The sequence below is a fragment of the Prionailurus viverrinus genome, chromosome A1 (assembly GCF_022837055.1).
Source record: "Prionailurus viverrinus isolate Anna chromosome A1, UM_Priviv_1.0, whole genome shotgun sequence".
NCBI classification, from domain to species: domain Eukaryota; kingdom Metazoa; phylum Chordata; class Mammalia; order Carnivora; family Felidae; genus Prionailurus; species Prionailurus viverrinus.
This window is the reverse complement of record NC_062561.1, coordinates 162,486,634-162,511,664: the sequence shown is the minus strand read 5'-3', so window position 1 is coordinate 162,511,664 and position 25,031 is coordinate 162,486,634. Positions and strand designations below refer to the sequence as shown.

The following is a 25,031-nucleotide window of genomic DNA, read 5'->3' as shown; positions in this document are numbered from 1 at the left end:
ACATTAAGGCTCTCTTTTATTACCTTTTATTATTACTTTTATCATTTAAATAATGACAAAGTTGCATAGTACCCTTTAAATGGATAAAGTACAGACTAAACGTAACATTACCAATTTTTATCTAAAATAAACATTAGTACTTTGACATACTTTTATATTCTATTTACTTTGAATACTCTTAGTGTTTATTCTGATAATATGTTTCACAGTGAAAGTAGTGTTTTAGGAATTAGAACTATTTTCAAATTGGTAACTGAATAAGACCTTCTTAATGAGTGTTTCTGGTTAAATACTTATACATCAAATCTGCTTTCTAATTCTGATATAGTGATGTTAATATGAAAAAATATTTTGTGGTCAAGTAACAATGAGCACAAATGTAATGAAGACATATACATTAAATTTAATGAAGCAGAATAGAAGTAGCTAAGAAGCAAATTTAGGGTTTTAAAAATTACATACTTGAAAAAATAGAGGTTAGAGTGAGAGAGAGCCAAAGCATAAGACTCTTAAAAACTGAGAACAAACTGAGGGTTGATTGGGGGGGGTGGGAGGGAGGGAAGGGTAGGTGATGGGCATTGAAGAAGGCATGTTTTGGGATGAGCACTGGGTGTTGTATGGAAACCAATTTGACAATAAATGACATACATTAAAAAAAATTACATACTTGACAAAAATGACTAAAACAGCCTTGAAGTGATGTAAGTGCCAGCTTTTAGAAGCTGCTACCAAGCCTGTTAAGCTGTCCTGTGGTGTACATCATTATAAAATACTACTGGTTATTTTAATTTTTGGTGGAAATCAAACAGAATAGCAAGAAAGTATTGTTCCCATTTGTTGTACATTGTTTTAAACTGTTTTGGGGACTGGTTATGAGTATTTGTTTCCAATATTTTTCTTTGAGGAAAAAGGGACTTTTTAGTCAGTATATGCTGATTCCTCAACAGTTTTTCTATGCAAGAGGGCTGAAACATCCTACACAACACTTAAAAACTGACATTTGCTTTTTAGTTTTGGGATTTCTTTGTGCAAAAAATTTTAGTAACCAAACATAAGAAATCACCTCTCATTTACAAAATTAGGATATCAATAGTAAATTCAAGAGAAGTTATATTAACCAAGTTGCTCAAGTTACTTTTTTTCCCATTCATATATTTTCCCAATTTCACCATATTAATATTAATGTTTAAAGTACTACATATGAGGATACTGCTGGATAACTCCGCAATATCCACTGGAACACAAATGATAATTCTTACCTAATTATGGTACTTCCATTTTTCTTCCCAGGAGTTTAGTTTAGAAATGGCCACATGACCAGTGATATGGAAAGCAAAAACAAAAACAACCTTATTTAGAATTTCTGGGGAAACTTTTCTCATTCCTAAGAAAGGGATATAAGAGAGCAAGTCGCTAACTTCCAGTGAAAGTGCCATTCTAGATATGATTGTAGAAACTGCTGGCACCGTCCTCTTATCAGCCTGAAAATAAAGCCAACACATGAAGATATGCAGAACCAAGGGGACTGCAAAGAAAAGAAGCCACAGTCTTAATGTACTGTGTCCAGAGTTAACCCTGTGACATACTATTATGTGAAATAATAAATTTCCTTGAATAAACTTAGATGAAACCATATATTGGCAGTTTCATATGGTTCCATCTAATACAAAGAAACAGTGAAAATAACTACCCCAAATCCTACCAACAACAAACATTAAAATTCTGATGTATTAAAAACCAAAGTAAAAACACTCCTCTCAGAAAGAGCTGACTACAAAAAGATAGTTTGAGGCTGTGATAAAATTCTAAGCAAGGAAATTCATTTGCCTCTCTGGAAATAACTTGCTTCCTGTTATTTTGTGGATAGAATCTGGAAAATAAAGAGGAACTAATTTTAGAAAGAACTTAAACAATGAAGGCAGCATCAGTAAGAGCTGATTCCACAAGAATTACTAGCAGTTATACTCTAAGACTAATATGATTCTGCACTGCAGTTGGCAAAGTAGGCATATCATAATATTTACATTCCTTATTTTTAGGGTCCTCGTTTGCAAAATAAAGAGTAATAGCAAGTGCTGATATAAAAGACAGAATGAAGAGAATTTAGAATTATTCTCTTTATTATAAAGGTATAAATCAAGTAAATATTTAAAAAATGGAATTAGGTTACAGCAGGAAGAGAAACCTATTATTTAAACTCTCTGAGACTCAAACATCCTAATCTTTAAAATAAGACCAATGTGGGAGTGGGGGGTGGCAGTGCCTGGGTGGCTCAGTCTGTTAAGCCTTGGACTTCAGCTCAGGTCATCATGATCTCATGGTTTATGGGTTTGAGCCCCACATCAGGCTCTGCACTATCAGCTCAAAGCTTGGAGCCTGCTTCGGATTCTGAGTCTCCCTCTCTCCCTGTCCCTCCCCCGCTTGTGCTCTCTTTATCAAAAAATAAATAAACATTAAAAAAAAAAAAAGACCAACAGCAACTACTTTGCAAGACTGTCTTGATGATTTCATAGTACATGTAAGGAACCCAGTACAGTGTCTGCTATATCCTCCACTAAAGTAGGTAAAGTAGGTACCAACTAACAAATGACTATTGTAATTGCTCCTATTGTAGTTCTCTGACCCCACTCAGTCCAGGCTCCCCACTGGGTTCATTGATAATATCCCTTATCTTATCCCTCTAAAGACATTTCTACCAATATCATCCATTCCCTTGATTTCTTCTATCATTTATACAGTAGGACTTCAGGTAAGTCTTTGGTGAAAGTCCTCTTTTAGGGCCTAAAATGACCTTATAATACACTCTCCACAGAAGTACTAATTTTCCCTCTATATTAACTTTTTAAAAGTGTATTTGTTTGTTTTGAGAGAGCAAGAGTGCATGGGCGGGGGAGGGGCAGAGAGAGAGAGAGAGAGAGAGAGAGAGAGAGAGATCTCAGGAATCCCATGAGATCATGACCTGAGCCAAAATCAAGAGTTGGATCTTTGACTGAGCCACCTTGGTGCCCCTCCCCTCTTTTTAATGGGAGAAGCAAATGGTATCAACCCTGATTATCTGTTACTAAAGTCAGTCACAATGAGATCTGTATGTATCTTTCCCACAAGATAAATATGAAATGTTGACTAAATTGATGGAATTATTCATGTTTACGCATGTTTAATTTCTAACACCAACATTAGAAGATCAGAGCTTTGCTCATTGAATCAGCTTCAAATGAAGTAGCAGAGTTTGGACTGTGTATCTCATTACAGACAATAATCTCTGAACTACAGAAGGCAACAGGAATATAAACACATAGCTAGTCACAAAGTAGAAAAGAAATGTGTCCACCTTCCCCAAAGTGAAAGACATTTCAAAAAAAGGGTCTGTAACTGTACAGACTACGAAAAAATTCAAAGCAGAGGTCTAGAATCAGTGTAGGTGTTATTTAAATGATGCTTAATATTGTTTGAAAAGGAATAAAAAGGGAGAATAGAATAGTGGTTTGATGTTTGCTTCTTGGTGTATGGAAATATCCATCTCATTGCTCATTTTGCAAAAGTAGCTCTGGCCTAGTGAAGAACATTACCCCTGATTGTGCCAAGGTCAAAAACCAATTAGGTGAAGGGTTCCTGGGTAGCTCAGTCGTTAAGCGTCCGACTTCAGCTCAGGTCATGATCTCACAGTTTGCGAGTTCGAGCCCTATGTTGGGCTCTGTGCTGACAGCTCAGAGCCTGGAGCCTGCTTTGGATTCTGTGTCTCCTCCTGTCTCTGCCCCTCCCATGCTCATGCTCTCTCTCTCTCTCTCTGTCTCTCTGTCTCTCAATAGTAATATAAAACATTAAAACATTAAATTAAAACATTAAAAAAAAAAGGGTGGGGGGGCCTGGGTGGCTCAGTGGGTTAAGCCTCCGACTTCGGCTCAGGTCATGATCTCGTGGTTTGTGAGTTCGAGCCCCACGTCGGGCTCTGTGCTGACAGCTCAGTACCTGGAGCCTGCTTCTGATTCTGTGCCTCCCTCTCTCTGCCCCTCCCCCCATTCACACTCTGTCTCTCTCTCAAAAAAAAACAAATAAACATTAAAAATTTACCCCCCAAAAAAACCAATTAGGGGAATCTCAAGTCTAGTCAAGATTTCTTTGTTCTGTATTCCTGGCCTACTACATTGTTAACTATATAAAGATGCTTTTTTTTTTTTTTTTTTTTGTCTAATTTTGTTCACCACCATATATCTTAGTAGAGTATTTGGGGACAAATGACAGGCAGTTTATCACTGCTCTTAATGAAAAAATAAATTCATGAAATTTGCTATGTCCACTGGGATGCCTTATATTTTCATGGTTAAAACTGATTTTCACACTCTTTGACCCATAATCTCAGTACTAGAAATTTACTCTGAAAATGCACATGCACAAGGTTATTCATCGTAGTATAACTTGTAATTGCAAAGTAATTAAAACTATCTAAATGTCAAAGCATAGGCAATGGACTGAATAAACCATGGTACCTACACACCATGGGGTACTATGAAGGTGTTAAAAATGAAAAATATCTTTATGAATTTATAAAGCATGACTCACAGGAGATATTACAAAGCAACAAAAAGGTATAAAATAACATGTATTATACCTTTTGTGCAAAAAAGAGGAAAGCATAAGAAATACATATTTCTGCCAACTTCTATAAAAAAAAAAAACACAGGGTAGATAAACCATAAAATAATGAAACTGATTACCTAAAGGGGTGAGGTGGGGAAAATGACATGTAAAGAATATAAGAGGGAATGATATTTCTGAGTGTATGTGTGTGTATATTTTTCAAAAAAAAATGTGTATAGTTTTTACTTTTAGAAGCATGTTAGTACTTTTCATATTAAAAATGTCAATGAAAATGGGAAGGGGAGGAAAAATCTGAAACAAAAAGCAAACTCAAATGACTTAAATTATATTTCAAGTGATTATGATAATCACACTAAAGAGGGGAGGAAGAGAGAACCAAGCCAAATCATGTACATATCTAACTATATATTCTGTCTTGGGCAAGATGAGGTTGTAAAGAGAGAACTAACAAACTCTAAACCTTAGCTGGCTTGTTTATCATAGTGCCATAGGTAAAGCAATTCTGAAACTGTATTAATATTATTTTAGGAATAACCAAATGAGTAAATGTGCTGATGTTGTTGGGATCCAGAACATTGTTGGAAGTCATTCTCATGACAGAACAAAGAGAATGCAACTATGGAAAAGGAAGAAGGCAAGAAAGAACCCAGTGCCGATAGACCAGCATGATAGAATGGGAGGTATGAAGTAATACTATGTAAAGTTTATGTATATATGTGAATACGCATGTTTATATGGGCATGCGTGTGTGTGCCCACACATTTCATAGCCCTATTGGCTGAAAGGACCAAGAAGTAAGGACACACTTTAGTAACAAAGAGCTCATTTAGGGGCCACTAACAGAAACCAAAGCTCTTTGGAGAAATGGCTGATTCCATCACTAGGGCAGGATAGATACAAAATGGGCCTGGAATAGCTTATTAGGCTAGAAAGTAAGGAAGTGCTTTAAAAACAATGGGAGCAAATCACAAGGACACAGAAGCCAGCTTGAAGAGGCTCCCACTGGCAAGTACAACAATGAATTATACACCACTGAAACAAGAGAAGAATTATGATTCTATACTGTCAATAGTTAGATAAATGAATGCAGAAGGAACGAGGAAAAGCTCTTGCTTACACTATAGTATCAAAGCTAATTGGTAAATATGAAGGAAATGTTGAAGTTGGAAAATCATTACTTTGCAACTATCACAGTGAAGATCAGATCCAGCAAGAATTAAGACGAATGACTGCTAAACCTAGGGGAAAATTTTGATAAGAATATTTTCTGGGGCGCCTGGGTGGCTCAGTCGGTTGAGCGTCCGACTTCGGCTCAGGTCATGATCTCGCGGTTTTTGAGTTTGGGCCGCGTTGGGCCCTGTGCTGACAGCTCGGAGCCTGGAGCCTGCTTCGGATTCTGTGTCTCCTTTTCTCTCTGCCCCTCCCCAACTTGTGCTCTGTCTCTCTCTGCCTATCAAAAATAAATAAATGCAAAAAAAATTAAAAAAGAAAGAATATTTTCAGGATTTTAAAATATCTTCTTGGTTGCAGTGAGGAAAAAGTTGTAACATACTAGAGAAACTGGGCAAAACTTCAGATAGGTGCATCAAAATTACTACTGCTAATGAAGGAAAGAAGGACATTGTGTGTCTCCAGATATGACAGCCTGAGAAAGTACTTCAGGTAAGAATGTATAACCTGGATCTAATTACAAGGAAACATCAGAACATTAGGTAAACATAAAATGAGGGAGATGCATTTTTCTGTAGCTACACTATGAGGTAGAACACAAAAGAAGAAATGTAGTAAAATGTGTTGTTTTTATTTAAATTCTAGTTAGTTAACATATAATGTAATATTGGTTTCAGCAGTGGAAATTAGTGATTAATCACTTAGGTACAAGACCTGATGCTCATCACAGCAAGTGCCCTCCTTAATACCCATCACTCACTTAGCCTATCCCCTGCCTACCTTCCCTTCAGCAACCCTCAGTGTGTTCTCTACAGTTAGTTAAGAGTCTCTTAAGTAAAATGTTAACAATAGGTAAATCTAGATTTAAAAATAATAGGATATTCTGGGATGCCTGGGTGGCTCAGTCTGACTTCAGCTCAGGTCATGATCTCACAGTTTGTGAGTTCGAGCCCCGCATTGGGCTCTGTGCTGACAGCTCAGAGCCTGGAACCTGCTTCAGATTCTGCGCCTCCCCCTCTCTCTCTGCCCTTCCCCCGCTCTTGCTCTGTCTCCTTCTCTCAAGAATAAACATTAAAAACCATTGAAAAAAAAATAATAGGATATTCTTTGTACTATTTTTATTCTTAGGACTTTTCTGAAATTATTCCCAAACAAAAAGTTTTTTTTTTTTTTTTCCTAAAGTAGTGCATAAATATATGTTCTTGGGGAAAAAAAAAATCAACATAGAAAGATATAGAAACAAAAATGAAAATGAACTGTCAACCTCCCAATCTCAACCTTTTGTCACTAGAAGTTAACCTTCACAAAGTTAGAATTTTTTTTCTTTTTCTGTTCTGTTTTTGTTGCTCTATTGTATCCCAGGTCAGCGCTAGGCACTAAACAGTTGCTGTGTAAATTGCTTTTCAATCATTCATTTCTTGGATCAATAAGTGAATGAATGAATGAATATGTAAGCACTGTTTACTGTTCTCCCTACTTTAATCAAACATATCTACATTAAAGTTTTTTCTACGTCTTTTTTTAAATAAGTGGAGTCATACATAGTAGTAAAAGATTATCACTGGGGTGCCTGGGTGGCTTAGTCGGTTCAGTATTCGACTTCAGCTCAGGTCATGATCTCACACTCCGTGAGTTCAAGCCCCGCATCGGGCTTTGTGCTGACAGCTCAGAGCCTGGAGCCTGCTTCAGATTCTGTGTCTCCCCCTCTTTCTGCCCCTCCCCTGCTCATGCTTTGTCTCTCTCTGTCTCAAAAGTAAAAATAAAAACATTAAAAAATAATAATAATAAAAATAAATAAAAGATTATCACTGATAATTATAATTACCCCTGAAACATGCTTTCCTATTATTATAACCATTTCTCCCACTTTAACTCTCCAAACACAATTTCTAAATCTGGTTCCTAATACCTTTCAAAGGCTCTTGAATAATTAACTCCTTTCCATTTCTCTTGCTATCACTCTACTACTGGCCACCCCATGTACTTGCACCATCTAACTGGTCTTCCTGGTTGCCTTACTCCTTAACTTACTTTTCTCCAATCTATGTAATCTTCAAAACACAACTTTGATTATGTTTCCTATCTTAAAATTTTCTAAGTGGCTTTTCATAACCTGTAGAATAATTTCTCACTGATTGTCATGGATCATGATCTGCCTTTTGATTCTTTGTTCTTCCTTGCTCATCACGCTTACTTTTGCATTCAAAGCTCAAAAGTTATTCACTCATTCATTTATTCTCACATAGATTAACATAGCATCTATTTAACTTCTTTTAGTTATATTTTATTACTTTTTAAACTTTATTTTTTAGAGAGAGGGAGTGAGCAATCAGGGAAGAGGGGAATGGGGAAGGGGGAAGAGAGGAAGAGCGCGAGAGAGAGAGAGAGAGGGAGGGAGGGAGAGAGGATCTTAAGCAGGCTCAGCGCTCAACATGGAGCCTGACATGGGGCTCAATCTCACAATTGAGCTGAAATCAAGAGTTGGATGCTTAACTGACTGAGCCACTCAGGCACCCCAGCATCTATTTAACTTCTTTTAGATTCTTGAATACTCTATATTCTCTTTTGCCTCTTGTGTTGTGTGCCTGCTGTTCTCTCTCCAGCTCCCACCTCTACATCCACCTTTAATGTTGCTAATTTTTGCTCATTTTTCAGTATCCATTAACATATCACGTCTAAGAGTCTTTTCTGAACCATTAGTTTTTGCTTAAGTGTTCTATGCCCCTAGTACAAGTTCTCATACCACCCTGTATTTACTGTTTATGTAACTCTAATGTCTAGCTCCCTAATAGAACACAAAATTCATGAAAAGTGGGCAACAAGAGTGGTGTAAGTATTAGAGAAAGGTCTGTGGTGAGGCAGGATACAAAATAAAAGATAACTACAGCTAATTACATCTCATGGAAACCATTCCCTCCTTTATATGCCTCCTATATTCCTTGGTTCTGTCCCTCTCCATCCTTCAGCTCTTCTAGGCCACCTTCTCCACTACTACAAGACATACTCTTCTACAACATGAATCTGATTATCTGACTTACATACACTCCATACAACACCAATGGTTCCCCAATGACAGCAGGTTGATACCAAACTCTTTAGCAGATTATAAAACTACACATTTCCCTCAAAAAAAAAAAAAACAAAAACAAAAACAAAAAAAACTTGCACATTCCTATGTCCTGCCAGAGCTGATCCTCCCATCCTTACATGTATAAAAATCCAAGATTTCTGTACTCATGGTATTTGTAACTAAATCTGGACTCTAGTTTTCTTTTGCCCAAAAAATCTCCTCTCTATTCCAACATGTCTTCCCCTATTGAGGGGATTTTTTTTACTACCTCCTTTCTTCATTCCATCTGCTTTGAAACTAAGTCCACAGCCGTTTAACTCTGCTTATCCAAACTTCTTAGGAAGCATCTTAATAGTCAGCAAGAATAGATCTGAGAATAGATATCAGACCATTAGCTATACTATCAGACCACTAATACCATAATTTGCACAAAAACATGATTTACAAATAGAATAACAGACTAAAATCAAAATATTTTCAAAATGCAAAAAGAAAATCAAGTTTATTAATATTTCTCTTTCTTTCTCTCTCTTTCTCACGCACATACGCACACACAGACTTACTACATGTTACATGTAGCAGCTGAAAGAACAAAGCTCTACAAGGAGACCTACAATGAAGATCTCTTGTGGGGATGATATTCTGTTTATACCTATTTTAGCAAAGCAATGTGTATGTGATCTATTGGTTGGGTAAAACAAAGAACTTCATTAAATAGAACTAAATAAAATCTGTTAGGATAAAAACTGCTAAATGAAATACTGTATTTTTTCTACTTTATTTTTTCACTTTACTTATCAAGAACTTGCCTCCTAATTCATGGAATGAAACTGTCCAACACTTACTTACCTTCGAGGATGATTGGCATCAAACAAAGTGTTATCATCATCCTCATCATCTTGTTCTAAAGGTGTCAACTCCATGTTTTCTATGTTAGTATCCAAAACTCCGTATCTCCTAGTCTTTCGGTTTCTTCTTCTCATCCTATTAAATAGAGCATATTAACAAATAAAAATTATTTGGATATGGCATAATGATCCTTATTTTATATGTAATTATAAACGAAAAATAAATTATCCCTCTGTTGCTGACATACGAGGCACTCAATATCAGAATGGCTACGTTTCAGAAATGGAAATGATCTACTACCTAGGATTATTTATGAAACAAAATCGATCCTAATCCTACATGTTGTGTACCATTTCTTCTGTCTGACACATTCTCTTCTCAATAAGCTTATGGTATAGACAGATAAACTTTTAAGCCTTAGTTTGGGTACCATGTTTTCACCGAAGCTTTCTATTCCAGCCTTTTCCCTACTTCCTCTATGCCTTCTTCCCATTGGGCAGGATTAGGTATTTTCTGCCCCACTAAGAAACTCTATGTGATACATGTTCAAATTCTACACTAAGTAGCTTACAAACCTGGCTGCATATTAGAATCACCTAGGGTATTTTAAAAAGCTCCACACTTAGTCCATATCTCCACATAATTAAATCAGATTTTCCAAGGAGAGGAACTAAGCATCAGTATTTTGTTAAAGTTCTTCAAGTTATTCCAATGTGCTGAAAACCACTGTCTCAAGGCAGTGGTTCTTGAATTGTCATTTCCTGGACCAGCAGAATCATAATCATCTAGGAATTTATTAGAAGTGTAAATCCTCATGCCCATTCAGACCTACTGAATACAAAACTTTGAACTTGGGGCCAAGATCCCTACATTTTAACACTTCTTGTCAGTATGATACATGCTAAAGTTTCAGAACCACTGCCTTAGAGGACAGAAAATATTTTAGGGTGCTAAACATTAATCATTATTTGAATTCATATGGAAGTCTCTGACTTAGGATTGCACTCTAAGGTTTTCTCTCACATAACTTGTTCTTTTCCTTCAAATTATTTATCTCAGTTTGCATTTATATTTACTTGTAGATATGGTTATTTGAGTGTTTATTTGCCTCTCTCTTCCACTAAGTTCCAGGAGGGCAGCTATACATGCCTTGTTTGCCATTGTATTACTGCTTTGTACAACAGTTTCTGATTGATTAGGATGCTCCTTAAATACTTGAGGGTCTGAATGACACATACTAGGTCAGTGATCCAAATCTGATCCTACAATCAATGCCTAAGTCACCTCCAATGCAATAACCTCAAATCCATACACAAGAAAATATGTTTTACACAAGTTTCTATGGGAGGTTAAAAACAAAACAGAAGATATTTCAGTAACAACATATATGTTTATGCTTCTGGGTCACTTTATATGATGTAGTAAGTGTAAAAAGATATACTATGACTACAGTGCCAACTGGGAAAAGCTATACAAGCCTCTGTAAAGATGACAGTGGATCCCCTGAGAGACAAACTGTCTCACACATATACATACTCAAGAAATATTTGACTCTTATGAAGCATCAAGCATTGTGCTAGCTTCTGAGGGTAAAGTACCCGGTCTCAGTGATGAAAATTTAGAAAATACTACTAAGTCTGGACAAAAACCAAGAAAAGATCCACCAGTCACTGCCTATAGATCTATTTATATGCCTACCCAAACATGTTGGAACAGGAAACAAGAAGTTTCAGTATAGTATTTAAAACTACAAATGCAACCAATGTAAGAGTTAATACTAATGTTAAAACTAATAAAATAAAATAAAATAAAATAAAATAAAATAAAATAAAATAAAATAAAAATAGCAAAAAGTAAAAACAGCAATAAATAGTATAAGCTAGTCTTTTATATGGCAAGAAACTAAATGGTTAGGTTGTTAAATTAGTAAGCACATCCATGTGTGCATGTCTGTATGCATGTATATGTGTGCAAGCACATTGATACACACTCACACCCATGTAGAGATCAGAAATCTAAACTTTTTCTGCAAAGGATCATATAGTAAATATTATAGACTGTAGCAATCACATACAGTCACTTGTCACATATTCACCTTAATTTTTTGCTGTTGTTACTTTGGTTTTTTACAACCCTTTAAAAATGTAAAAAAAGAAAAAAAATCTTGACTGATAGGTCTTAAAAAAATAGATCAAGAAACCACATGTGACTGATGGGCCATAGTTTACCAACCTGTGATTGAGACTAATAAAGGTATTCACAGAAAAACTAAGAAAATAAAAGTGCTGATCCCAGAAATAGGAAAAGCACAAGGGAGATATACCTAACTAATGGTTCTTTTGAACTACATAATTCAATGACCTTTGTCATGCATTCCTTTGGTTTCAAAAAGTGAATACACAAGAGTAAGTGAAGGGATGTGGCAGTGTAAGTTAAGGATATTCAGAGTTAGAATTTCTCCTCTTCCCTTTTGCCAGTCTTTCACTCAATTTTCTAAATCATGTGGCTTTTCAAACATTCTGGCATTTTCACTAAACAAAGAAGAAATTAATGTCATGTGAATTATTTTTGATCCTTCCAGGTCATATATTATTTGTCAAAGAGTCAATACGTCAGTAACCTAGTCATAGTCGGTCACAGGATACCTTGGCAAGTCTTAAAAAAGGGAATGATACAAACGTAGACCTTAAGGACTTGAAATTTTATCTCAGCTGACACTCCTCCCCACTCCCAAGGTCTTCATTGTTTCTTGAATGAATCTTTCAGTGCATGGCTGAACTAATCTGGCTAATCATGCTATTTTCTATACTCTGTATAGTGTAAATGTTTGACTATATTGGTATGAGTGAGCACTCTGTTACTTATTTTAGCTTGCACTGTATTTTATCATTTATATAAATGCTGTCTTCCAAACATGAATCTAAGCTCTTTAAAAACAAGAACGTACAGAGAAACTACATTGTTAGGCACCCAATAAACAGGGGAATGCTGTTCAATTTAAGTGAAGTTAGCATGTTGGGGCGCCTGGGTGGCTCATTCGGTTAAAGCATCTGGCTCTTAGGCTCAGGGCATCATCTTATGGTTTATGAGATCGAGCCCTGTGTCAGGCTCTGTGCTGACAGCTGGAGAGAATTTAAAGAATGAAACTTAATTTAATAGAATTTAAAGTTGAAATGCAATTTCTCAAAAAGAAAAAAAAAAGTCTTTCCTAAGTCTAAAGATCTAGGCACTGATGGTTACATGGCTGTGATAGTAACATGGGTATAAAAACACCAAATATATCCACATGCAGTGATTTTTCTCAGGGAAAGTCAAAAACACTTGTAAACCTTTAAGTTACTGGGCCCATTTAATAAGCCATCTACTTAAAATAATAATAAATATTGAACATAAAATACAAAACACAAAATAAAAGTACACATTTTAACTAAAAAGGCTACTTTTATCTTAATATGCAGTGTACCTTAGTCTTAAACAAAAGTATAAGGGGGCTTTAAAATTCATGTAATTTTAACAGCTATGGTTCTTTTGTCACAATTGAATGTTTTCTTTAAGCTCATGACATCCCATCTTGTCTACATGTATTGATAATTACATAAATCTATAGTTACACTTTTCTATTAAACATAGTAAATGCATATTGCAACCTGAAAAAAAAAATTGTTGGCTCTCAATTAACAAAAAAATGAGGATTTTATAAATGTGTACAGGAAAATATAGAAGATTAAAAGGGCAAAAGAAAATAGCTATATGGTTGATTATATTGAATGATATTCACTCATCACATGGAATGCACAGGTAAATGATCTTGAGATCCCTTCTAGGTAGTCAAGTTAATAGCTAACCAATATAGTTTGCAAATTCTTCAAAATTTTATTTTACTAAGGTTGGTAGGAATTATTTCCATTTAAATAACATGTAAAAGCTACAGTACAAAAATAAAACTAAACTACTAAAGTAAGCTTGATAAAATTTTATGTAGAAATGTATGAGGCTACATAAAATAAACACAACAGAATAAAACTCCATTTCATTTTACTACTCTATGAAAGAGAGAAAACTGATCAATGTAACTTGCAGTACCCATCTGGTCTTATTCTTTTTGTGTTCTTTTAAAGGAAAGCCTGTAGGTATTAAGTATGGAATAATGTAAGTAATATTACTTAATTTCTTCCAAAGCATATTCAAAACTAAACTGAGGAATATATCATCTACTGGATATTTTATACACAGAAGCTTCTCTATATGAGAGACATAATGATTAAGCTGAGTAATTTTTAAAAATTTTTTCTGGGGCGCCTGGGTGACTCACTCGGTTGAACAACCGAGTTCAGCTCAGGTCATGATCTTATGGTTTGTGGGTTCGAGCCCCATGTTGGGGTCTGTGCTGACAGCTCGGAGCCTGGAGCCTGCTTCAGATTCTGTGTCTCCCTCTCTCTCTCTGCCCCTCCCCCACTCATGCTCTCTGTCTCAGAAATAAACATTAAAAATTGTTTTTTAAATTTAATGTTTATTTTTGAGAGAGAGAGAGAGGGAGGGAGGGAGGGGCAAAGAGAGAGGGAGACACAGGATCTGAAGTAGACCCCAAGTTCTGAGTTGTCAACCAGAGCCAATGCAGGGCTCAAACTCACAAACTGCAAGATGATGACCTGAGCCCAAGTCAGATGCTTAACCGAATGAGCCACCCAGGTGCCGAAGCAGAGTAAATTTTTTTTTTAGTTTTTTCATACGCTTATTTATTTTTGAGAGACAGAGGGAGACAGAGCATGAGCCGGGGAGGAGCTGAGAGAAAGGGAAACACAGAATCCGAAGCAGGCTCCAGGCTGTGAGCTGTCAGCACAGAGCCCGATGCCGGGCTCTAACTCATGGACCATGAGATCATGACCTGAGCCAAAGTCAGATACTTAACCGAGTGAGCCACCTAGGCGCACCAGCAAGCAGAGTAATTCCTAATAAGTAAATGTACAACTACTACAAAATTTTTGACTTCACTATTTTTGGCAAAAAAGTAAATCAGTGACCAAGAATGATTTTGAAACTGATTACTTTGCCATTGTAACATAATACAAATAAAAATTAGTGAGCCACAATTTAGCCGCCTATGATTTATCAAGAAATCCAACTCAATTGGATATATAACATATTATAAAAATACTTTTATCTGACCTGTCTCTCATTTCCATATCCCATTGCCAAAACCGAATCCATCAGTTATCACTTCAAGTTCTTCAAGAAGTAGACACCAACAAGAGATAAGACTATGTTATGGCTTGAACTGTGTCTCCAAATTCATATGTTGAAATCCTAACTCCTAGATCCTGAGAATGTGACTTTATTTGAAGATAGAGTCTTAACTAGTCAATTAAGTTAAAGTCATTTAGAATGGGCCCTAATCCAGTGTGACTATTGTCAAAAAAAAAAAAAAAAAAAAAAAAAAGAAAGAAAGAAAGAAAGAAAAGAGAACAAAGAAGATGAAATTTGGAGACAGACTTCCAAGTGAAGATGAAGAGTCAAGGAGAGAAATCTGGAACAACCTTCCATATATTAATCTGCTCAGGCTGCCATAATGAAATACCATAAAATTAATTGCTTAAACAATGGAAATTTATTTGTTACTATTTTAGAGTCATCAAGGTATGAGCAAGATAGGTTTCATTCTGAGGCTTCTTCTCTTGGCTTGTGGGCAGCTGCTATTTCACTGTGTGCCCACATGATCTCTTCTTTGTGTGTACAGGGAGAGAGCTCTTGTATCTCTTCCTTTTCTTATAAGATGCACCTGCCCTATTGGATGAGGGCACTGTCCTTACGACCTCATTTTACTTTTATCCCATCTTCAAATATAGTCACATATGAATTTGCGGGTAAATAAACATTCAGTTCAGAATATTCCCCATAGCCTTCAGAAGGATCCAAGTCTGTTAATTAATAGAGTAGAGGAGATTTATTAGGGGGAAGGCCTCTGAAGGACAGATGGAGAGAATAGGAGATCCTACAAAGGCTAATGCAGGCCTTAGACCTGTGCAAGAGAGTGGAAAAGAAGCATAATTGGTTAGGAAGAGCAGTAGACAATAATGCAATTATGAGAAAGCTTTGACCAGGACAATGGGATGTCCTCACACAAAGGCTGTCCATTAGAGGAGGGAGTCCTCTGTTAATCAGGATGGCCAGATTTAGCCACAGTCAGTCACTGGCTGGAAAAGGCCTAAGAATTACGGCTCTGTCATGGATGCAATGATGGATCCAAAGCTGTGGCAGCTGGAAGTTGTTGGTCAACTATGCTTCCTACAACAGTGTCTCTTAAAGGGAAGTCTATTCAGTGTAGCTTCATGGCTGTCACAATCACAAAGTCCTATTGATTGTACTTCCTGAGAATTACTGAAATCCACTTACGGTCTTCACCACTGCTATCACCAATTGCCTTGACTATTAAAATAGTTTAATAACCATAGCACTATCTACCTGGCCACCCACTAACCTTCCCTCCATTTTCTAAAATCTCCAACAATTTCCTTTAGCTTAGCAGTGATGATTGTGTAATACGGCCTACAAAGTCCAACACAGCATGGCTCCTAACTTACGTTGCTAGCCTCACCTTGCTGTTTACATTCTGCTTCACCTTCTGCACCCCATCCACAAAGCCTTCTAACTCATTCCCATATAATGGCCATACGTGCTCTGTCATTGGCCTCATACTCTTCCCCACACACCACACTGTTGCTGAGTTAATGCCTATTCATGTTTCAGCTCCAGCTCAGTTATCACTTCCTTAGAGAAGTCTTCCTTAATCTACCTAACTAGGTCATACATAAACACCTAGTACTGGCTTCCATAGCACCCCTGGTACATGTCCTTTGAAGTATTTATTAATGATATACTTGTATACTCTTTTGTGTAAACTATTTGTGTTCCCTACTAGATTTAATTTCAGGAGAGCAGGAAGTAAATTTGTTTTTGCTCACCGTGATAACCACAGCACACAGGGAATGGCATAAAGCAGATGCCTACTATCTGTCAAACTAAAATATATGGATTCACATATATATTGCATTTTCTATGTGTACCAACAAAACCTACAATTTTATATGTTAATCATCACCTCTGGGGTAAGAGAAGCCTGAAAAGAACATCATCTCCAAAATTATACCAAAACCTATAGGAGTTAGCCAATTGTTAAATCAGAATACACATAACAGCCTTCTGGCTCAGAGGGGAGGGGGGAAAGGACTAGAATAATTAAACATATCAAACATGCACTCGCTCCAGGACTTCTTAGACACTCATTTAGGATGCTTTAAGTTGAGCCCGGGTGATTCTCATAAGCTATCCAAACAAGAACCACTAGTATTCAGCTTGCAACCTGTACTGAGTAGTTTCATTTTCATCTTTTGGGTATGTAAAATTACCATGTTGTAATGTGTAGTTATACTTCATTTAGATTCTAAATAATTGAAGTTTATCCATTCAAAGCCAAACTGACTTTTTCCTTATTTTCTTTTAAATTCTCAGCATTCTACATGGAGATATATCCAATGCTAACAATATCTCTACCCTATTATACAGGATAAAATGAGCTAATTCTACTATTTTAGATGTCTCAATATTATTATGATTATTCCATTTTGCTGTAAAACAATAATGCTCTCAGGAGCAATTGACCCCATGTTGAAGTTCTCAGACTATGGTGCTTTTTAAAAATTCTTTTGGCTTCCTTTCATAATTATAATTGGGTCCTCTCTATTGGCCTATCAGCTACCAAGCTCTGTCACTATCATGACCTTGACCAAGTGCAGCACTAAATAGAAGATTCCCTCAACAAAGTATCCTGCCATTCTTTATCTCCAGTAAAATGTTCACTGCTAACACCTAAAAGTTAAAAAAGATCAAATGCATGTTCATCTATGTTTAGGATACTGCACTATTTTCTCTGATAGATCTCTTCTCACCTAGCTCCCTGTAATTTAGCACATACAATCAGTTCCTGTGTTTAGACTTGTCTCCTATTTTATAATGGTAGATAGCCCCAGGTGAAGTAAATCCTAAATAAGTATCATATAGCTTAGCTAGGACATGTCATGTAGTAAGTGCATAGCACATAGCTCCCTTGTTCATTTCTTGCCTTGGTCTTTACAAGGATATCCTAGTGTTCTTTTCCTGGCACTAAAACTCGGGATGTGAGGCTTGATAAATTCTTCTGACATCCACTTCTAAGAATTCAGCATGGAATTATTCCCCAACTAACTTTAAAGTACTATTTACAACTCAGCATTTACAAAGTTCATACTATTTCACCTCCCACTCTAAGACCAACCCCTCTAGTGGGTTTCTCTTACAATCTCCTCAGCTCCCACCCTGTCTCTAATAATCTTGCCAGTCCTAACGTCTTGCTGATCATAGGTATTTTAGGAGGTCAAATACTACATGTATAAAGAATGGTGTGAAGAGGTATCAAAAAAACAGAGTAAAAACCCCAAAATATATTACAACTCTAGACATACAAAATCACTAATAAGGTTAACATTTACCTAGTCTGCACATATGACAGGCAGTGAGCTACGCAGCTTACAAGAATTACCTGATATAAACCTCACAACAATCCTATAAGTACCTTCATTTTATACATAGAAAAGCAGGACTTGGAAAAAATTAAACTTGAGATAGTAAATGGTAGAGCTAGGATTCAAACACAGGCAATTTGGCTCCTGAGTCTGGGATCTTAAAACATTAAGCACGACTGTCTTCCTAATGAATCAAAGTAATTTTAAACAAGGTCACAAAACCAGTTACCAAAACAGTCTTCTGATCCCTAATATAATTATCTCACACTATGCCAAAATGAACATATTATTTTAGTGAACTGCATTTTCTGGTTCATCCTTTTGCAGTAAAACTAATAACCCAGTAGCTACTTGCATTAACAAGTACATTTATGTTTTGGTAAGGCCATCTCTTAGTTCTGATCACAGAAACAGAATCTGCTTTTTGTTTATCCAAAAGGAAACCCTACTTTGCTTTAACAGAATCATGATTTTGTTTACAGAGCAATTGGGCCCAGCCCTAAGAGATACATAATGATCATAATAATTGGTGTAAACCTATCATGGAAATATAATTTTCCTTTTGCCAGTCATTGTTTAGGGCTGAGCAGATAAAGCAGTTCAGACAAATGAGATAGAAGGGGATGACTCTAGCAGTGTGGTTTCTAGGAAAGGCCCCCTTCTTTTTTGTGTTTGAAACACTACTGTGTGAGAACAGAATGCTTAAAGCTGAGGTAGCCATCTTATGAAGAGACAAGGATGGAAAAACCCAGAATTCTTGATGCTATCACAAAATCACAGAACCATGTCTGAGCCTTGTTCATATTCATGACAAGCAAACAACACCACCACCAAAATATGTCCTTATTTTAAAGTCACTTTTAACTGGCATTTTATTACCTACAGGTAAAAACCTCCTAACTGATCAGGGCACCTAGCATCTTAGCTTCTCTAAGATGGGCTGACAATCTTCCATAACTCAGATGTGTATTTCCTTCTGATGTTATTCTTTTTAAAGAATCTTTTAGGCAGGTTCTATTACCAATCCCTCCATTCTGAATATATTACTCACCTTTTTTTCTTAGCAGAGTTTGATAAAAAATCAGTGCCACATAATAAGCCCACTAAAACTTTTCACTTTCATTCTACCCTTGTTTTTCCAGGAATTCAGTAGTCTCAGCTCCATCTAGATCATCCAAACCTTTTCAGTTTTTTCTCTCCTCAGAGACTGAGCAGCCCAAATTCATGAACAAAACAGTTCTTAAATTGGACTCCTCAGAGTGCTAGGTTTCAGTGGAAGTATAGCCAGCCTCTACCACTAAAAAAGATGGAGCTCTAATATTAGAACAAGACCTGCTATCATGCGACCTGTCATGTCTGCTGTCCCTATCCTAAGAAAAATTACTTTGCCTACAAGCTTTTTTGAACGAGTAACAACAGTTAATGGTATATTCTACTGTGCAAAAGTCCCCTACTCTCAGCCATAACTAAAACCATGCTAGGATAGATACTTTTTTTCAAGGGCTATCAGTCAATCTCTAGAAGGGATTGTGACCCATGATGTGGCCTAGCCCATAAAGATAAGCCAATCAGAATACTCTTTAGGGAGTCAATGTAGAAGAAAACACATGCAACTATGGGCAAAAATGAACATGAGGCAATTTGAAGCTTCGATGGAGATTAACTCTTTCTCAAGAGTTAGTATAGTTAAAGAAAAAAAAAAGAGTTAGGATAATTTTCCAGTGGGGATCAATGTGCATCCATTATAATGTATCCTATGGGTAAGAAAACATTGGGAAATAGTACAGACTAAGCTAACTGCAAAAGCGTTATTTAATTGTTTATTATTTTCAGTATCATTAAGAATTTGTTTTCCTGTTCTGTAAAATACAAATTCATCCCAATGAAAAACTGATCAATCAATCACTTCAAAAACTGCTGTGCAATATAGAAGGAACACCAAAAATAGAATTCAAACTCTGGATTCTGCAGGAACTTGGATACTTTGTAGCTCAATGACCTTTGATATATCACTTTATATGGCAGACATTACTAGAGCTCACCAAATCTGGAACACACACACACTCTCTCTCACTTTGTCACTTCCCAGCTCATCATTCAGTTAGGCTACTTTCCAGGCAGAGGCAATCAAAGCCCCTGGGCATTCTTTAGTCTCTTTTACCAAGGTCTGACACTGTAGCGGGCTTAGGTTGAAAGGGCAAAACCCTAAGATCAAAGTCAGCCAAATTGCTGAGTTGCTATGCAGAGGACAACTTTCCTGGAGGAGAGCCCAGGCCTACAGCTGCATTTTCATAAGGGAGAAATAAACTTTTATTGCATTAAGTCATTGGAACTGAGACTGTTTATTATCTCAGCATAAGCTATGGTACCCTGATTAAAATATTCAGACTCTCAAATGCATTCCAATATCTGTAAAATCATCTACATAAGAGGTGAGGATAAAGTAATATAATGTTGATTAAAAAAAAAGCTTTATAGTGGTGTCTGGGTGGCTCAGTTGGTTAAGAATCCAGCTCTTGATTTCAGCTCAAGTCATGATCCCATGGTTCGTGAGATGGAGCCCCATGTGGGGCTTTGCATTGACAGCATGAAGCCTGCTTGGGATTCTCTCTCTCCCCCCTTTCTGCCCCTTCCCACAGCTCATATGTGCTCGTGCACTCTCCCAAATTAAAAAAAAAAAAATTAAAAAAATTTCTATGAAAGTTCTGCATAAACATACATGAACTAATATGAACTATATGTCTAATATGCCTAATGAAAAGAAAAAGGATATAATTGATAACATAGGATTATAATTATTCAAAATATAGTATTGCTAACATGAATTGATATTTACAGGCTTGAGTATAAAAGAGGAGTAGAAGCCTACATGGAATAGTACACATGTACACATTTGTATGTACGTACGTTAGCCAGTACAAAAGTTTATTTTTCACCTTTTGTCTTATTACTGAGAAAATCAGTGAATAAATAAAATTATAATATAAACTAGAGACAAGCCTCAGTGCATTTTTACTTTAGAAAAACATAACACAGTTTGGCCACCTCAAAGGAATAACATTATCTCTTAAGTAGACTCAGTATCTTCACGTTATTCTGAGAATTGCCAAGTCTATGCCTATTTATTGGTATAGAAAAAAAAATAATATGAAAGAAATTAACAGTAAATATCTCTGAAAAATAACTAGTAAAAACCTAAATGATTTATTTTAAAATGTTTTATTTATTTTGAGAGAGAGAGGAACACAAGCAGGGGAGGGGTAGAGAGAGTAGGAGAGAAAGAGAGAGAGAGAGAGAGAGAGAGAGAGAGAGAGAGAGAATGAGAATCCCAAGCAGGCTCCATGCTGCCAGTACAGAGCCCAACACGGGACTCAAATTCACGAACCATGAGATCATGACCTGAGCCAAAATCAAGAGTCAGTCATTTAACTGACTGAGCCACCCAGGCGCCCTGGAAAAACCTAAATGATTTCTTAGGAAAATGATTTTAATTACTGTAAGATTCCAAATTTATGATTGAGGTATTTTTCATGCTATGTTTTACATCATACTGAGCAATGCAACTTATCAAGACATACCTTGCAACCCAACTTTAACTTTTTATTGTCTTTCTCATATTTGAGAAAAGACAAATTAAAGTAAATTAAAAACATAAATTTGACAGTATCAAAAATAAAGTTAAAGGCAAATGCTGTAATATAGAAGATAAATACCAACAAGGGCAATGGACAAAACAACTCAAACTCTGAAGAGAAGGAAAAGCAGAGGTTGTATTCTAGATATTCAGCTATTTAACAACTGCAAGACGTAGAATCAACTAATCAAGACAGACAATGGCTGTAACAATTGGTCCAAATATACTGGAGGAGTATACTGGAATATACCATCTGAATATTAGCACTAAAGTTTCATAATTCTATTTGTTGATTATTTGATTTTCAGAAAAATTCCATTATAACTAACAAGATGCTTCTCAATTCAGTTTCTCCTGTTTGTCCCAAATCCAAACTTTCTTAGTTACCAGAAAATGCATCTCCCAGTTACACTTATACAACTCATCCTGATTACTGCATTTATCTTAGATATATGTAATGAATATTATCTTGAATAAATATATACAAATATTTATGTATTTTAAAGGGCCCCAATTGACTTTTCTGCACAGCCACAGATGCTGAGTCCACAGCTCTTCAAGTACAGAAAATATGTGAAGTGGGGCACCTGGGTGGCTGAGTCAGTTAAGCATCTGACTTTGGCTCAGGTCATGATCTTACAGTTTGTGAGTTCGAGCCCTGTGTTGGGCTCTGTGCTGACAGCTCAGAGTCTGGAGCCTGCTTCGGATTCCGTGTCTCCTTCTCTCTCTGCCACTCCCCCACTCATGCTCTGTCTCTCTCTGTCCCTCAAAAACAAATAAACATTTAAAAAAATTAAAAGAATCAATAAAATCAGCTAGGAGACACTGTTTATGAATCAAAAACTAAGCTTTAGCCAGATACCAAAAATGTCAGTACCATGATGCTGGACTTCCAGCATCAAGAATTGTGAGAAATAAATGTCTGTTGTTTATAAGCCACATGGTCTGTAGTACCTTTGTGATAGCACCCTGAATGAGCTAAGACAACAAAGGGGTCTGGCACCACAAAGGGTTTTTGATACAGCTGATGTTTTATTTCCATCTTAAAAGAAATGTTAGATAAAACAAAGAATGCATGCAATCTCTTTGTTTGAAAAATACATTTCCATAAAAATATGGCCCATTTGAGACTAGAACACAAGATATACATGGAAAATGATGAAAACAAGATTGAGGAGGACCTTACATGCTAAGCTGAGGAATATGACCCTTATCCCATCAGATGCCATAGAATAACAATGCCCAACAGAACTTTCTGCAATGATGGAAATATCCTATACTGTGCAGTCCAATATGGTAGCCAATACACTCATGTGATTATTGATCTGTGAAATGTGGCTAGTGCATCCACCAAATAGAATTTAATTCTAATTTACTCAAGTTTTTAAAGCCACATGTAGTTGGCTACCATATTGCACAGACATAAAGCACAAATTATAAGCACAGAGAATGATTGGATCTACATTTCAAAAGGAATGCTAGCTGTTTAGAATGTAGGATGAAAGACAAATATACTTGGGAGTGAAGAGACAAGTTAGAATAGTACCACCAGTAGTCAAATGATATGAGCCTAAAGGAACGTGATATTAGTGAAGCTGGCCAAGTGGTAATGTAGTCAAGAGCTATTTAGAAAATGAAACTCTATGAGTGGATGTAGAAGGTAAACAAAAGGGAGACTTGGCATGGCTCAGGTTTCTAGTTCAAGAAACTATGTATGTGGTGATACCATTTACCTTTAGAGAACAGTGAGGCAAAAGTTTGGGTACAAAAATGATGGTTACAAGTTTTAACTTTATGAGTTTGAATCATACATCCAGTAAAAGTTGGGTGGTTATACATGATGGAAACTCAGAGGCAGTTAATAACTTAGAGGTGGTATTTAAAGAAGTGAATTTTTGATGGATCACTCAGATCCATTTGATGGATCACATGGGCAATCAAACTGCAGAGTTAAGGAAAGGACCTAGTAAATTCCCAAATATAAAAGAGGTGAAAGTCATTCTCTTCCACAAACATTTAATAAAGTCTTTGTCTTCCAGGAACTCGGTGGGGTCTTTAGGGAATAAATATGAATAAGATATGGACTGTTCTTCAGATTAGAGGTGTAAAAGAATTCTAAGAGCAGGAAGAAGAGTCCTTGGAGAAATAAGTTCATGGATAACATGGACAACAAATATTGAAAGAGTTAAGAAAATCAGAAGATGAAGTAAGAGATAAAATATTGAGTGCTACAAGAAAGACAGGAAAAGTGTCCATGAACTGATGTGAAAAGGTTATTAATTATCCCCTGCAAGGGCACTTTTAGAATGGTAGAAGTAAAACCAGACTTCAACAACCAGAGGAGGAAATGAAAGGTGTGAAAATAGGGACATTTCAACGGAGGTTATCTCTCCCTTCTCACCCACGCTATTCCTATACATTGGTTTTATTCAGATTCTTTCTCTCCGTGATTTCTGAAGGACCTTCCTTTCCTTTAACTTCAATATTTCTTTTTCAACTAGCTCTTTTCGTATTACTAATATCTAAATATACTTCAACATTACATTCTTAAACGAATACTCCTCTCTCTCTTCTATTCAATACTTCTCCCTGACAGCATAGCCGAGATTGTTAAGAGTGACCAAAACATATCCCAGGAGAAAAGGCCGACTGAAAAGTAGATTCAGTTGTAGGGAAAGTTTTTAGATCATTCATGTTGATTAGGAATAACAAGCCTTCTATTCAAATTTAATATTTTTTGCTGTATTAAGTGACTGTCCAAGTAGTTTTGTCTATGGGAATGAGATTTCCAAGCAGCCCCCACCAATTAGCTTGATCTCTTGCAACATACTCCTAAAAGTTCAATGTGTTATCACAAAAAGCATCTACTTTACCCTAGATGTTAAGCTCCTTGAGAAACAATATCATCTTACTTATCCTTTAAGATCCAATGCCCAGAACAGTTTATCAAGTGACATAATAGTCACTCAAACTGAATCATGAAATGATTTGACTGGAATTAAACGTGGCCCATACAATAACTTGTCCAACCACTTCTTTGCATAGTCACATACATCACTATTTTACAAACACTCCCCAACCACTGTGCCATATATGAAAATGGTTTACTGATGTGCCAAAACAAAAATACCCTCAGCCCTTGGGTTGCTATCAG

At 36.3% G+C, this 25,031-nt stretch overlaps 1 protein-coding gene across 2 annotated transcripts in view; it reads right to left on the bottom strand.

The window, feature by feature from the left end:
* Positions 1–25,031, bottom strand: part of FAM174A (family with sequence similarity 174 member A) — a 37,338-nt gene that overhangs the window by 4,388 nt on the left and 7,919 nt on the right. The window contains exon 2 of one of the 2 annotated variants that reach the window (XM_047877626.1): positions 9,689–9,823. In XM_047877626.1, the coding sequence (XP_047733582.1) occupies positions 9,689–9,823 (135 nt within the window). Of the gene's footprint in view, positions 1–9,684; positions 9,824–25,031 lie in introns of those variants that run through there. The other variant, XM_047877634.1, reaches the window with a different exon arrangement.